This window comes from Lagopus muta, chromosome 7 (assembly GCF_023343835.1).
Source record: "Lagopus muta isolate bLagMut1 chromosome 7, bLagMut1 primary, whole genome shotgun sequence".
Taxonomy (NCBI): Eukaryota; Metazoa; Chordata; class Aves; order Galliformes; family Phasianidae; genus Lagopus; species Lagopus muta.
The window spans coordinates 37,288,050-37,304,857 of NC_064439.1; the positions used below are offsets into that span (position 1 = coordinate 37,288,050).

Genomic DNA, 16,808 nt, shown 5'->3' on the forward strand with positions numbered 1-16,808 from the left:
TACAACATTGTTAGCTTGGAAATTTCACAAAGTACACATAATCTAGATAGACAGAGCATTAGCAAGGGGCACATGTTTGCATGTACACCTTCTCCCACCAAAGTAATCCCCATGTATCTAACCATTTTCCCCTCGAAAATATACACACCACTAACAGCTATTCACGTATTACAGTTCAGAGTATTTGTTTTCAAATGAAGTGACTGAACAGAGATAAGGTCCCTTCAACAGAAGATCGGTGCTATTTTGTTGTTTGTTCATTTTTGTTGGCTGGAGTCTACTGCCCTATCCTATTGCATACATATGCTCTTTGGCTATAGAATTACACCAAAATTTATTTTCAATGTCACTCCAAAACTGCTGAGAAGTGCAAATAGCTGAACTTAGATTATTTAAAAACCTGCTGTCTTTTCACTGTGCATTATACAGTTCAGGTATTTACTCAAACCAAGTACAAACCAGTTTAAAGCAAACTGGTGTATGTATCGTTTCCATTCCACTCCATTCAAGGAGCATCCAGATCTGCAATATAAACTTCTCTGGAAAAAACAAAATTCACATTAATGCTCAGTACATACTTGTTTCAAGCTAGTGTTTCCTGAAAATGAAAACTAGCATCTTCACAATGGACTGCTAAATGGAAGTGGTATGTTTGAAGTCTCCAACTACTTTCAGGAGTTTCATTTTTCCTTCATAAGGTTCATGTAGCTGTCGGAGTTGAGGAGAAAGCCTTGAAAACATTCCCACAAATAACTGTTCAGCTCACTTCAATAGCTTTGTGTGCACTACCACTGTATCAGAGCAACACCTCGTAGGTGTGCATTTGTACCTGAGGTGATTTCACTTTCACTGTACAGGACATATTTTAAAAAGTACTGTTATTGTACCATTATGACAGCTCACTTTCATCTGTTCCTAAACACACAGAAAGGTTGAAGATCACAGAATCACAGAATGTCAAAAGATCATCTAGTCCAAACCCTGCTGGAGCAGGAACACCAGATCAGGTCACCCAAGAACACATCCAGGCAGGTTTTGAATGTCTCCAGAGGAGACCCCACAACCTCCCTCGGCAGCCTCTTCCAGTGGTTGTTACCCTTACTGTGAAGAAGTTTTTTTCATATTTATGTGGAGCCTCCTATGTTCCAGCTTGCATCCACTGCCCCTTGTCCTAGCATTGAATGCCACTGAGAAGAGCCTGGCTCCATCCTCCTGACACTCACCCTTTACATATTTATAAACATTAATAACAATGTCTTACTTAAAGCATGCTTTTCTAGCACTAAAAAATGCCACTATGTTTTACCAACAGCAGTTTCTCTATTTACAAATCCATGCATTTGTAACTAACTTACAACACATTTCTGAGTCACCTTTGGAAATCATCCACAAAAAATAATTACTACAAATCTGCTGGTGAAAATTCCACCTTTTGCCAACTATTACAGAGTTACTATAACAGCGAAGAGCTGCAAGTTGACTCCAACAAGTCAGCAGGAAGACAAAAGAAAAAGCTCCTCAAAAACCAGTTAGTAACAATTCATAAGTCTGAGGTTACACAGAGGTTATTTTCAGTTCTTTAATGATAGACCATTTTCCTAACAAACACATGGAATGGATACGTGGTCCTGTGTCCCTATAACTCCTCCTTGTTCTTGCTTACCAGCCCACCACTGCTAGTAACATTTCTCAAAGCACTGTTACTATGCTAAGGTTAGCTACTAGGTAGCTATAAACTGATGTCGATGACTTGCTGTGTTTCCATGAATACCTAATTCATCTTGCTTCTGCAAGTAGGTAACACCTGGCACTTGCAGGAGCTTCCTAGCATGAAGTTCACTCCAAGGTAAATTCTGTAACTTAAAGAACACCCTCTTTCCTAAATGCGTATAATTCTTACCTAAGGAGTAGAAGATAAGAACACGAATACTGTTTAAACCACAACTAAAGCTGAAATCATACAGACAACTCTTTTAAAGATGTGAGAATCAGATTACCCGTATGAGACTTGCAACTTTGAAACATAAACACCACGTCAATTCTTAAACATGCTTCCCCTCTTTAGAACTAGATTTATTTCTGGTACAGTTCAACTGTTTAGCTCACCTGGTCTTAAAAAGAAATCACTAACAATAGAAACATATTACTCAGAAAACAAACGTCCCAGTGCTTTCACCACAGTAACAAGAAGTGTAAAAGACACAGGGCAAGCAGATTAAAATTAGAATGTTGAAACTGTCCCAAACTGTCCCTAACTCTGTACACCTCAGCCTCAATGCCAGCATATCATATCTATTCATGAACTGGCACCTGCCTCATTTTCTCCCTGCACACTAAGCTAATTGCTGCCCCATTCAACTTTAGTGCCACAACAACATTGCTCTTCTGTACTCCAGCGTCCTGCAGATGACAGCGAGCAGGTCTGCCTTTAGGAACTGATTCAGGGGCCCTATCTTCAGCACTTAAAATGCTCATGAGAGAAAGGAAAAGTCCTACTGTTTTCTGAATGGTCAATACAGGGTTTAAACTGAAATCTAATTATTTCTCTGCCACTACTCTGATACAACAAAAGCACTTCAGTCTTTACTGCCTTTACAGAAGGAAAATTGATCACTTCCAGTTGTAGGAAACTGTTGACTCGCCATACTTTCATCCCCATTACATTTAGGAACATGTTTCATTAAAAATGCCAACTCGGTGATTTTCACACTTCATTCTGCAGTCTTCTATGAGCTGTGAAACTTTCAATTACTTGGTCCAATCTGTACCATAAAAATCTTAATTCTGAAGAGCTATACAAGGCAGCAGTTGATAAAGATCGCACAGTATTACAGAATGGAAAGTAGAATAACTTCAGCCTCTTTACTTAGGCTGTTCCCATATCTAAACTGCCTAATTTCAAGTGACACACCCAGAAACTCGTACATTTTTATGTACCTTTTCAAACCGCCAGCTTTTATAATGAAAAAGAATTAGCGTTAAACGCAATAATTAGAGCCACAGAAGCAGTCCACCGTCAGAATACATGGGATGTCTTTTATCTCAGTAATGCTGTTCATGTTCTTTTCCAGCAGCTCAAAGATACAGGAAAACACAACAGAAAAACTAGTTTGTTATTACCTCCTCAAACAAGAAGGTTTAAAGCTCCTAACTCAGCAAAGAATACATGCCTGATTAAAGATGCAGGCACCTCACCATCTATCAAGATGGACCATCTTTTTAAACATTAAATAAGGCACGCTAGTTTGAACTCCACACTAACAGGGAAGTTACTGACTGGACGAATAAGACCCCTTCAGGTCATCTTTGCTCCTCCTTCCCGAGGTCTTCCCAAAAGCGGAGAGCATCCTCGCTTACTACAAAAACCCACCTCCTAAGCCCTGTTATTGAGTCGTAACTTTCGGAAGACGACAAAGTTCAACTTCAAGAGCGATCTGCAAGCACACGGCTCCAGGCCCCTGTCGTAACTCATCTCCGTAACTCAGAAGCCCCGGCTTTCACCATCCCAGGCGATCGGGAAAGCTTTGGTGCCCACAAAGGCATCGTTCCGCTCCAGACTGAGCGCTGCCCCCGGCCCGGGCTGCTTCTCCCCCTGCCGCCCCGCCCCGCCCGGCTCCCTTTCACCCGCCGGTTCCTTCCCCGTTTAAACGCCAGCCCCGCTTTCCGCACACACAGACAGGGGACGCAAAAAGACAAAAACAAACCCACAAACGCCGGCGCCAAAGCGCCGACCCCACAACTCACCACCCAGGTCAGTCCCCCGCTGCCACCGCCGCCGCCTCCTCCTCCTCCTCCGGACTTTGCCATTTTCCGCCCGGTTCTCCTCGGCCGAGCCGATGGCGCACGGAGGCAGCCTCGAGGGCCGGCCCCGACCCCGCGCCTCCCCGCGCGCCCTTCGCGCTTCGCCGCGGCCCCTCAGCCCCTCCCGCCGCGGCCCGCTTCTACTTCATGCCGGGAGCGCGGCCCGGGCGGAACAAAATAACGAGGTAGCGGGCAGCGCGGCGGAGCGGGGCCCACACAAAGCGCCCGTCCGCCACCCGCGCTCCCGCCGGAGGCCGGCAGGCGGCGGGGCAGGCCCGGCCGGGGCCCGCGGTTCCGCTAGTTTAAAGGGACGGCCGCTCCGCCGCCGCCCGCCTCGCCCCGGGCGAGGCCCCGCAGCCACAAAGGCCCTGGAGCGCGGACTGAGAGCGAAATCGCCCCGCTCCCCTCCCCCGCCTTCGCTCCCGCGCGCACCCGCCGGCGCGTGCCCGCGCGCTCCCCGCACGCGCGCACGCGCACACCACCCGCCCGGCCCCTCCTTCCGGCCCCTCCTTCCCTTCCTTTTTCCGCCCCGTCCCGCCGCGGTCGCCGCTTCACCAACTCCTCCCCTCCCCGTGCCGCCGGCGCCGGGCTCCGCGCTCAGACAATGAGTGCGCGGCCGCAGGCCCGCAGCGCCGCCGCGGCCTCTCGACGCCGCCGGCCCGCTCCGAGTCCCCGCGGCCGCCTGCCAATCACGCGCGGGAGGTGGGGCGGCCGCTGGGCCGCCGGCCAATGGGAAAGGCGAGAGGGAGCAGCCGTGGCCGCGTAAGACGTCACAGCGGGTGGCAACGGGGAGAAAGGCGGGCCGCCGCCAGAGGACGCTGCCGCGCCGCGGGGGAGGGGCGGCGTAGCGGCTGCGGTGGGGCGGGAGGCCGGGAGGCCGGGAGGCCGGGGTCGAGGCGCGCCTCGGCGGTCGAACGGCCCCGGGCAGAACGGTGACGGCTGGCGGCGCGCAGTGGCGCGCTTTCCCCGTTTCCTAAGGTATGTGCTGCCGCGTGCCTGTGGAGAACAGGCTTCGCTTCGAACAGGTGCTGGGAAGGGAAGGGGTGGGCGAGCGCCTCCTCCCTCCCCGGCCACTTCGATGCTCCGGGCGCTGCCCATCCACGCAGGTGTTTGTCCTGTCCTGCTCTGGGCCGCGGTCAGCAGTCCGAGGCGTTCACCTTCTGCAACTTTAACTTTCCTGTTACCGTGGTCGCTTTTGCTGTGTCAACCTCTTCTTCTGTCCATTGTTACACTGCCTTACCCTAGGTGACACAATTTCATTCTCACGTATTTGCCATTTTTGAAAAACAACAACAGCGACAACAACATCCTTCGATGAAACGTAACAGCTACTCCCTACACATGAATAGTCCTAAAATGCGCGTTATTTTAGGTGTGAGCATAAGAATTATTTGCAGTTGAAGATGCTTTCTCTTTCCACCAAAAGTAAAATTAAATACTGTGGTCATAGATGTTTATAATCACAGGGTGGCTTGGGTTGTAAAGGACCTCAAAGACCATCTCGTTCCAACCCCCTGCCATGGGCATCCACCAGCTTAGGCTGCCCAGGGCACCATCCAACGTGGCCCTGAGCACCTTCAGGGATGGGGCACCACAGCTTCTCTGCTGTGCCAGGGCCTCGCCACCCTCTGAGTGAAAAATTTCCCCCCAAGATCTAATTTGACAAGCTTAAAAAATGTCTCAAAGCAAAAATCACAAAAGGAGGGATTCGTAGTGAGACTGCATCCAAGTTAGTAGACAAGCTGGTGTCTGAAAAAAATAAAATCAAATAGTAAAAATTCAAAGGTTTTCCTTTCACAAAATGTTTTTCTGAAGTAGCAAAAAGATTGGAAACCATGCAGCTCCCTTTGAGGAGGCAGCTGTAATGTTCCAATACACCTCAAGGGAAGGATGAGAAGAACTTCTAGTAAATCTTGTTTATTTAGCATAATTTTACTCTCAGTGTCTAAGACTGTTAAACTAATATCTAAATGCTGCACAGGAGTTACAGAAAATAATAGCACGTACCTAGAAGGGGCATTAAAATGATGTACTCCAGCCCAGTTTTACTGTAGCTGCATGAACCTCAGAGTTGTAGGCTGCAGCTTCTTCTACTTTTGGCAAGATAAGAACAAACGTTTGTTTGGGTTTTTTTGCAGTACAGAAAACTGGCATTTGCAGGGCTCTGCCCAGTGCTTCAGAGTCCTGGGCTTGCTGATAAGAATTATTCTTTTTCTAACTCTCACATTTGTATGTAGGGTCAGGTAAAATGACTTAAGTATAATCAACAAGGGCAGCTACAAGTGAATATCAGAGGAACCAGAGAAAACATCTGTTCCAAGATTTCTGCATTGGTGGAGAGCCATTAGCACATAGAGCAGAAATAGTACATGAAGGCTTGTGGCTTGTTCTGTGTTCTCATTAGCTTCAGCTTTTTAGTGAATAGGCTGTTCTTAGCCTGGCAAATGGTATTTTTTGTTTGTTTTTTGCACTCATTTATCTTGAGCCAAGTAGTAGATGGCAATCTATCTTGAAGACAGTCACTTCTAACAGTCACTTCTATATGCACTACAGAAAGACAGAGGAGATTCCTTTCTTCTTGGTAGTAGGTTGTATGAAAGTGCATAGTCAGACATGTTCAGTCCATGTGCCATGCTGGCACAAATAAAGGAAAGAATATCTGAAGTTTCTCCCAGCATTTTCTGCAGTCATATTTGAAATTATTTTGTCCAGGTTGCTTTTCATTTAATTCTCATCATATACTACAATACCTCTGTGGACATAAGTCAGCGTGTTTTTGGCTTATTGTTTATAGTAGATTTATCCAGAATCTGCATGTATGTTTTGTGGTGGCATTCCTAGCGCTGGAGTACTGTGTGGCAATGCTCTTAAGAGACTACAAGGAGCTGCCTCCATGGAATTCAGAGGTGAAGTAAGACAGTTCATCGTGTTTCAAGTGATTTTCGCTAAGACATAGAATTAAATGTAAGCATGAGTTGAATTTAAGCACCTTAACATTCCAATAGCAGTGGGATTTCTTTGGATGCTGCCTACCCCAATTACATCCTATCAGTTTTTGTGAAATAGTTCACACATACTGAGTGCCATTTTAAATTAATAATCCACGTAAGATGTTAAACAGAAAATTCCTCTTTCTGTTCATTGGAAGCATTCTCATCTTCCCAGTGGAAACTACAATGTGAATACAAGTACCCTACAGATTTTTGTAACAAGTGTCTAACCAGTTTTACTACTAGCTTCAGTGCTTGATTTTAGCAAACAAAGTATTTATTGAAACATTACTTTGTGTATAATGAATGTCTTAATGCACAGATCTCTCCCTTCCTGAATTTCCATTCTTTCTCCTGAAGTCTAAACTGCAGGAATTATTTTAGCTGTAAGATAGCCATGTGTATGATCTATAAATATTTCTATTACAAATAATTTGCTGCTTCTATTCAAATATACTCGCTGTTTAATAAAACTTTTATTTCTCTGCAGCTTTTCTGGCACGAGACTTAAAAGGCATAAAAGTTGCCTATTTGTGAAACTATGTACGCTTACCCACTCTGAGAACATATGCTCACATACAACCACTTACCTAAATAAGTGATCACAGATGTTTTCTGCATACTGCACAGAAAAAAAAGTGTAATTTGTAATGTTCTAAAAACTTATGTCACTAAGTTGACGCTGATAAAACTATACGTTTTGCACTGTATATAGTTGTAATAGTATATACTGCAGTATCAAATATTAACATTTGCCATAAAATTTCCATATTCTACAGCATCTTAAAATGTCATTGCGATTCATTAAATAACTGATCAACTCTTGGAGTAGGATTGTGGTAGTATGATAGTAATCAACATACTCATACTTGGCTCTAACTGAATTTCAGATCATAGTTCCGTGACAGTTACGAAAAGTCTACCTATTGTTTGATCATCCTACAGCATAAACTTAGTCGAGGTTCCCATTTTCATCTTCATCCTTCATGTGCCACTTTGGGGCCAATTTTGCATAGGGTTTGGATTGTTTAAGCACTTACTCACCCTCTGGTTACTTCCCTATAACTGACCTTTTAACTACTGCACCTTTGTTATGGCGTGGAAAACTTTCTGGAGTACTGTGAGCACTGCTTATGAGGTCTGGCATTTCTGGACCTAGCAGAAGGCCCACGTGAGGTTGCAGAAATGCTTCTGTGTTAAAAGAAGGGATCCCAGGGCACCATGCCTGGATTTCCCCAGCACACAGCTGACTGCACTGATCCACCCTACTTCCTTCTGGGCCACATCATTATCCCTGCTGCACGATAGCAACCTTCTTAACATTTAATATTTATCTGTGACTAGAAATACATTAGCATCAAAGTCCATTTAGCCTCCTTACCTTTAGTTTGGTCTTAAACTATTCTTGGGGGGCAATGACAAGATAAAGATGACAGAATAGACATGTTTCCAGAGATCTGTTCTAAACATACAAAGCAGAGAAACAGACAAGAGTAGTGTTACTTAGCTGAGAGGCAGACTTGTGCAATTACTTGAAGACTGGGGATCACCAATTGCATGATGGCATTGCTAATTAGATTGCAGATCGTTTGGAGAATGCAAGCATCCAGTGAAATTCTGGAGATGACACACTCTTCAGAAGATCTCTGGTCTCCTGAGCTCATGGTAAACAGTGAAGCATGCTAGACTTTCCTCAACTGGGTAGCTTTTCTGTGTGATAAATACATCTCTCTTTCCTCCTGTCCCCATGCATCCAATCCTCAGAAGAGCAATTTCTTCTTTCAGCTAAGGCATATTAGTTTTGTTCCTAGCAGTTCACCCAGCACTTTTTGGGCAAGAAAATATGCCCAGTGAGACTATCCTTGCCCCTCCAAAGTTCCCATAAAAAGTGATTTGCTAGCCTTCCAGTCAGAAGAAATGCACAGGGTATCCAGAGAGGATATCAAGGCTGCTTGCTGATAAAGTCAAGCTCATTCTTAGGACGATAAGAAGGTGACAGAGTTGTCACTATAGAAGGCACACATGGGCATACTGAATTTGTGGAGAGAGAAGTGATAACTTGTAGCCAACAGAAAATCTCACCATTACAGGAAATAGATAGAAATGGAGATAGAACTTTGCTCTTCCTAGCTAAAATCTTATCCCTTCTGATAGACCATCTCCAGTTTGTTACACGATTAACAGTTAGTGGGGGAAAACAGAAATGCCAACTTTTCATGCATGGCTTTACTTTACCACCGGTTTTGGTGGGTTTTTTTTGTTTTTTTTTTTTTTGTTTTTTACCAGAATTGATGTCCATGTCAAGATGTGTATTTGCATTTCCTTCTTCAAAATTCAGTTGGGTGGTTCCAAGAAGAGGAAAGGCTAGACCAGAAAGATGGTACAGCCTCTGCTTAAAGCCACAGAAACAGAGCATGTCATAAAGATGTGGCAACTGCACCCATGCAGATCATACAGAGGCCAAAGGAAAAAAGAAAGACTTGTAGCAATTTCTTTTTTTCAGATCCGTTATGCAACAATTTCTCAAGCGGCCTAATTTGTAATAAAACTCAGCACCAGCAGTTCCTATTTATTTCAATACAAGTTGTGTAATTCAGCAAGGATTTGAATAACTGTTAAAAAAAGGTTAATGCTAGCTGCTCCACTTTTCAGTTTCCGCTTGAAGTTCCTACTAAGCAAAGATGATCAGAAATGCATTTAAAAGATTTTGTTATCCCTTAGGTTCTTTAGAACTATAGTATTTCTGCCTTAAATGTTTTTCCTCAAGATATCATGCACCCGTCCCTAGTAATTTCTTTCTGTGGTGCTTTTTCTCCTCAGCATTCAGTTTTTACTGTATTTGTTAGGAAAACAGGAAAAGAAAATATCAAACACATTTTTGTATGTTTGGGCCATGGTCTCTAGTTCCCTTTTCACCCAACTATCAGGGCTTACTGTTTTCCACCACCTAGTTATGTTGCTTTCATTAACTTCTGTATATTCTTCATGCTCATTAGCATTCTCTTGTTCTTCTTCAACTAAATTGAACACATTACCTCAGTCAGCAGTTGAAGTAAATGCATCCAGATCGGTGGTTCCCAAATCCGTCTTGCTCACTACCCACTGCAGCCATTGTAGGTAGCAGTAGCAGAAGTTGCTGTATCATCAGTTTTCAGTATCAGCCAGGACAATGTGCTTGGCTGGAATTATCTACGCCGAGCTTTGCTTCAGCATGTTAGAATCTGGGAATTTCGGTCTAGGTCATCCTCAGCCCGACGTGGATACAAGAGCATCTCTCCTTTTCTGAGAGCCTATAAAAGCTGAATCCTGATCGCGGCATTTCTTAGACGCAGGATTCCCTGCTGTCACCTATGAGAGGGAGGAAAACAACCTTAAGTGACTTGGAATATATATGCTTAAACACTGATTGAATTCATTTAAGGTTGTCATAGAAAGTTACTAATCTACATGGTAAGAGTAACTTGATTATACCCATTGTGAGTGACTTAAAGAATAATGGGAAGCAGTAGCCCTCATTTTATACATTTCCTTTTGAAATCTACTGTGCATTTAACTTACAATACAGTGAAGAAAAATATTTTTTCACTGATGCAGTTCTTTCAGAATATTCCTACATTTCTTGCAAGCTTTGAGGAAAGAGCCTTTAAAAACTATTTTAAGTTTTGACAATAAGCATAAACCAAAATATGGATAAAGCCAGTATTCCTATTGTTTTACAATAACCATACTCTGCATTATTTTAAAACCAATTTAACAAAGATCCACTTTGTGATATACTGTGTTCTTACATAACAGGAAAAAGATTTTTTTTCCTTGTACTGTGTCTCATAGTAACATGCCAAAATTGTTACCATTCTGCTATAGAACTCTAATAGCAACTCACCTTTTTCTTGAGTTAGATGGCTTTTGCTGAGCTTTGTTATTCCACATATGTCCTTCTGCTGGAACCTTTTACATCAGAAAACCTTTGAAAAGTGGGAGTAGCTCTTTAAATTTATCTGGAAGCAGTGGGGTTTCTTTTACAAATAGCTGTTGCTGCTCACGTAGTTTTATTTGTTTTATTTCAAGGTAGTAAATGCTATGAATTTGTCAAATCTTCATGAAAAGACAGGACATCCTATCCATAAATTTCCAACACAGCATCAACTTCTGTTCATTCAACATTTTCCTTCCTTTAACATCTCTTCCAAAGTTAGAAAATGCAATTTATGCATCAATGTATTTTCTAACATTTTTTGAAACTTCATTTGGTGCTGAGTGTCAGAATCCTACTTACCCTGTAGCAAGTTCTAAAACGTTAGCTCTTTAACACAAAGGGACAGATGTTCTTACAGGTTCCCTGTGTACCTGTACTTCTAGAGACATACCATATACCCTGTGTACCACATTTTTTCTGCTGAGATCATCTCTTTCTTGTGAATCAGAATGGAGAAGCAGGGAAGCTCCTAACATCTTACCCTTAGTTTATTGATAAGGTATTTGTTAGTTCCAAATAAATTCATGTGCATGTTTTTCACAGAATCACAGAATCACCCGGGTTGGAAGGGACCCCAAGGATCATGTAGTTCCAACCCCTCTGCCTGGCAGGGCCACCAAACATACACATTCAGATCAGGTTGCCCAGGACCCCGTCCAACCTGGCCTTGAACACGTTCAAGGACGGGGCATCCACAACCTCCCTGGGCAGCCCGTTCCAGGGCCTAACCACTCTCCTTGTAAAGAACTTCCCCCTAACATCCAACCTAAATCTTCCCTCCTTCAACTTGGAGCTGCTTTTTGTTTTTGTTGTTTTTTGTTTGTTTCCGATCACTCCTCTCAAAATGCTGTGAACCAAATTCTCTAGGATGTAAGCAACAAGGCTGGAGGACTGCACTAACATAAGGAAAAGGACAGTGAAATCACTTGAAGCCACAGAGCAGCTCAAGTTTGAGAGATTATTTAGAGGTATTGTTCTTGGTGATATTAAATGCTCAAAGTAGAACATAAAACATTTTTTTCATATTTCTAGTCAGAACAACTGTTTCCTGAAATGATTTATATATATATATAAAATGGTGAAGCACAGTGTAGCAATTACAGCATCAGCTCTCGGAGCACCACAGACAGTACAGTTACAAGCAATAGAGGAAGGCGTGTTAACCACCCCGTGAGAACGCAGCACAAGCTACAACAATCAAACAGAATGCAAGGCACATATTTAGCTCTCAGTTGCTTCACCAAACCAGCACGGCTGCTTCCAGCCACAAAGCCAAATGGCTGTATGGCATGGCACAGCACGCAGCGCTCCCAAACCTCCCATTAGGATAAACACTCCCACTGAGCACACATGCAAAACACAGCACTCCCGAGCCTCTCTTCAACTTCTGTTTAATGTTGAAATCTTCCCTGCTACTTTATGATTTCTTATTAAATGCTGCATTTCACAAACAGGACGATTGCAGTATCTGTCATCCTGCCCTTGATCTATGCTAGTCCCACGTTGTTCATAAGGGGCTGCCACGCAATTGGTAAGGTATCTTTCCCCCCAGGGTTGCTAACTATGCCTGGGCCAGGCCTTGCTTAACAGGTTCTGTAAGAGAATAACATGAAGATGCAAGCAAGTGAAACTACTTTTCACATTCCCTCCAAATTAGCATGTTAATATGTTGGATGCTGTGCTTTGCATTTTCCCTCATGCAACTCTTTGCAGATTATAAAAAAGCAGTAGTTAGTCCTTCAAAAGGAAAGCAAAAAAATACTCTTCCTATTTCCTTATGTGCTTGTATCACCCTACAAAGTTTAACAACATTGTTGGAAGTTTAACAACATTAATATCCTTACAACAGAAATCTGTAGCATAGCATGTAAACAACATTTAATCCTTCATTTGGTTCTTTAGTTTTCTTTTGCAATTTCTACAGCTGTCCTTCTTTTAATTTTTCTATGAGATGCCCAGAAGAATATTCCCCATACAGTCTGCTGTTTTATTCTGTTGGGAACCTCACTGCCATTTTGAATTAAATACATAACATGCTAAAACATAAGGTCCTTACCTTGCTTATACTAACATCCTTCCCTTAGAAGGACAGCTGCTTCTCCTTCCCCTGCCTTGTGGACCCCTTACACCCTCCCTTACCTTTCAGATTTCTGATGTTAGTCGACCTGCTGGTAACAGCAACAATACTAGGAACATGGGAGAATAAGAGAGTGAAGAGCAGTTACTGAGGGTGATACTGGAATGATACTAGCTGAGGATTCAGTTGTTCTGTTGTGAATATCCTGTGGGTACAGAAATGCTGCAGACAAAAAGCTGGACAGTCTCCAGCCACAAAGGTCAGCAAATTCAGAGGGAGACATTGAAAGAAACTCACTCAGCAGACTGCGTTACTCTTATCCTCATGGCTTACTTTCTCTCACTGCCCATTATAGAATAAACAGCAGATCTACTGAGCTGAAGAATGCACGGATGCATTATGGGGCTGGGGTATCAGCCTGTGATACACAGGGGAAACAAGAGAAAGATAGAACACAGTGCTGGCATCTGAACATCCTATACCTTACCTTGTGACTCACTGAAAGTTGCCTTGAACTCTGTTGAAGAAGCTGCTTTCAAGGATGAAACCCACTGATTTAGAAGGGAAATTTAGAAGGATTTTTAATAGTGAAGAAAACAGGAAGGGATGACACGGGAGGTAACTGATATCACACATTGATCAAGGAACATCTGAAACTGCAGAAGGGCTAACAGAAGTATTTGGCTAAATCTAAGATAGACCAAAAGATGAGTACAGTGTAGAGTAAGTTCATCTTACTACTGACGTAATGACTCCTGCTTCACAGAGCTGTTTTTCTAATGTTCTTTCTAATATGCATGAAATACAAAATCCATCCATCAGTACTGTTAGTGGTGACTCCTGCTTGACAAGTAACAATGTGTTACTGGAGTGCCTCTTCCATAGAACCTTTTAAGTAAAGTGTTCTCTAGTTATGGAATTGATGTTCAACTCTTGGTGTACAAAGGTTCTAGCTGACTTCCACTGACTTTGTCATCCATCAGTAATTCTGCTCTTTAAAAATAGATTTTTCTTTTCTTACCCAATCTTTGCATCACTGTTTCACTAGTACACATTCCCTCCATGCTGTCTTTTTCACTGAATATTTACCAAGGGCTGAATTTCCTCACAAGATTGGTAATGAGTACAGTATGTGAAATAAATGCAATAAGATACCAAGTTTTAAAAAAGCACATGTCATCTGGCAAGTGCTCGTTTCTCTTCAGCGTCTGTTTCCTATCATGAATGTTGACTGCATGAGCCAGAAATGCATGCAGATCTTCCTGTCTCTTCTGAAGTTTATATATTTTGACTGAATGAATGCCCATTTCTTCATATCATTTTATCATCCAATAATCCATTTTCAGCAATAAACTAATGTACATATATGAATTACTGGTGACTAAAATTCTAGTGACAAAACTATAAAGTTGCAGAACATAGCTAGTTGGTGTAGAACCAAATAAAATTGCAGTGCCCTTTTCACTGAATGCAAACTCCAGGTTTTTATCCTTGTTTTAAAAAAAAAAAAAAAAGGATTTGTAGTAACATAGAAAATTCTTGGCCTCTCCCCTTTCCCTCTTCCCCCCTAAAAAAAAGAAAACTACCTCAAATATTGACTTTGAGTTAAAGAAATCACTGGTATCAGTAGCAATATTGTCAGGGACTGAGACAACTTCTTATGAAGGAAGTTCATGCATAGTTCTGACAATTGAGCAAAAAATTAATTAATTTACATTCAGAAGGCTCCATTTTAATTCTTTCTAGAATGATTTGATTTATAAAAATTGAAACAACTGACTTTGCTTGATAAGCAAACATCAAATAATACAAATTTGGCATTCGTTTCTCAGCATTAACTTGATCTTACATTTTTCTGTCCTCAGATACGAAACTTAAATCACAGCCCCCAACACTCCCTGTTTGTACTGCTATAGCCACTGCAGAGTTTTTGTGGAATTCCAGTTTGTTATTTTACAATATTCCTTCTGCCTGTTTTCTTTGAAACCATCTTTGCTAACTGAAACCATAAGCATACTTTGCCAGGAGCTCCTTACTTTAACAGAACAAAAAAGCCACCTGAATCAGAAACAGTTTTCTGACATGTTTCTTACTACCAGAAAACAGAATACCTTCAGAATTCTTAATGCAGTCCATCAAGGGGCATTTTCCTTTTGGCCAATAAAATTTTACATCTTTTGGCCAGTGTTGAAATTCATTTTGAATGTATCATGTATTTTACTGACGCTTTGGAGAAAAGCAAAAGCTGCTACAGTGCAAGCATGGACATACATACTCTGTTCCATTACCTCCACAAAGGTAATAGAAGGAAGAGGCTGTAACCTCTTTCCATTCTGTACGTTCCTGCTCTTTCCATCAGCTCTAAGAGCCTGTTATCAACTGTTCCACCTACCTTACTAAGATCTTGCTTAAACATTGTGCTTGGATGCCTTTATTTTCTTACATTTGCTGCTTTCCTTATAACTGCTATACAAGGGAGTCTATATGTTGTTATCTGAAGTGTGCATCTAAAATAAGTCCGCTACTTCCTCCTGATTGTGACAATTAAGCTGTTAGCTGATTGTCTGGGAGGGAAAGTATGATCCCCTGGTGCTTCAAAGACATAGGAAACATACACTACCAAAATTCTAAAGATATGAAATAGCACACAGAATTGTGCAGTAAAAGGAACAAATTAACAGAACATGCTTTGAAATATTACACTTAATAAGAATCATAGAATGGCCTGGGTTGAAAAGGACCACAATGATCGTCTAATTTCAATCCCCCTGTTATGTGCAGGATCACCAACCACCAGACCAGGCTGCCCAGAGCCACATCCAGCCTGCCCTTGAATGCTTCCAGGAATGTGGCTTCCACAGCCTCCTTGGGCAACTTGTTCCAGTGTGTCATCACCCTATATATAATATATATATATTCCTCCTTTTGTAAGATATTCAGACAGTCATTGGCTGTGCACTGATTAGACCCAGTCGTTCCCGTCTGTGCCAGCACTCAGTCACACTGAAATCTCACACTCATTAAAAATAGCATTCTCTTAAAGGTGTTTGTTACAATAGGTCACTAAATACTTTCTTTCCCCCCAAAAAAGAAACATTTTCCAGAATAAAGAAAGGAATTAATCTACATTAAGCAGGAAGAGTCTGTTGTTCATCTTAAAATGATTTTGACAGCTTAGAGTAATAATAAAAATTGATGTACCTTAAATCTTTTACCACTTCTCAGTAATGCTGTCCCCTACTCTGAGCACTTTTCTCAGTAATCTAAATACAAATGGACAAATAGGAAAATAACTCAGTGTAAAGGGTCACTAGCTTATGAGGAGTCCATTAAATTACTTTTCCTCATTAAATGTTATTAAGCCCTGCCATTTTTGTTGGTTTATGGGTATCATCAATTTTAATGAGTATTGCTTTTTTTTTTTTTTTGCTGAGTTTGAGCATCTTTATCCCTTTTGTTTCCTTGCAGAATATAAAACTGAATAAACTAACTTAATTTCTGTCACAGAATATTTATCATACAGTAGCAATCCTCTATATAAATTAAAAGCAAATTAAGATGTATTTTAAATTAGATAGAAAATGTGTAGAAAAAAAAAGACAGCACTGCAGAATCTGAAGTAGGCTATCCATAAAATAAGCTAGTAGCTTAACTACAGAACTTAAGTAAAAAAAAGGCAAAGTGCAGGAATCAACATAAAAGTCTAAACAGAGGAAAACAAACAAACCAAAAATGGTCCTCTTATTCAGACAGGAAGTCACATTTATACTCTTACATATTTCACAACACCTATAAACATAAATTACAGATACTTGAGTCTGCTTGACCTTGGCTTGTTACTTCACCATTCCTAGGTGCCATATTATAGGACAGGAGATCTCAAAACTTTGCTCCAGTAGCTCCTTGCTTCTTGAAACTACTAACTTCAGAGAAGAAGCTGTACCAAACTAGTAAGACTTCTTAA

General features: G+C 41.8%; 1 protein-coding gene and 1 long non-coding RNA gene across 5 annotated transcripts in view; one reads left to right on the forward strand and one right to left on the reverse strand.

The window, feature by feature from the left end:
* TOP2B (DNA topoisomerase II beta) overlaps window positions 1-4,218 on the reverse strand; it is a 57,902-nt gene extending 53,684 nt beyond the window's left edge. For 2 of the 4 annotated variants that reach the window (XM_048951362.1, XM_048951361.1), the window contains exon 1: window positions 3,745-4,218. In XM_048951362.1, the coding sequence (XP_048807319.1) occupies window positions 3,745-3,807 (63 nt within the window). In that variant the 5' untranslated portion in view covers window positions 3,808-4,218. The remainder of the gene's footprint in view (window positions 1-3,744) is intronic. The other 2 variants (XM_048951364.1, XM_048951363.1) reach the window with 1 other exon arrangement.
* Window positions 4,219-4,680: 462 nt separating this feature from the next.
* On the forward strand, window positions 4,681-16,304 carry LOC125696120 (uncharacterized). Its single transcript, XR_007378196.1, has 2 exons — window positions 4,681-4,779; window positions 9,078-16,304. It is a non-coding gene; the product is annotated as an uncharacterized LOC125696120 (long non-coding RNA).
* Window positions 16,305-16,808: the final 504 nt, after the last annotated feature.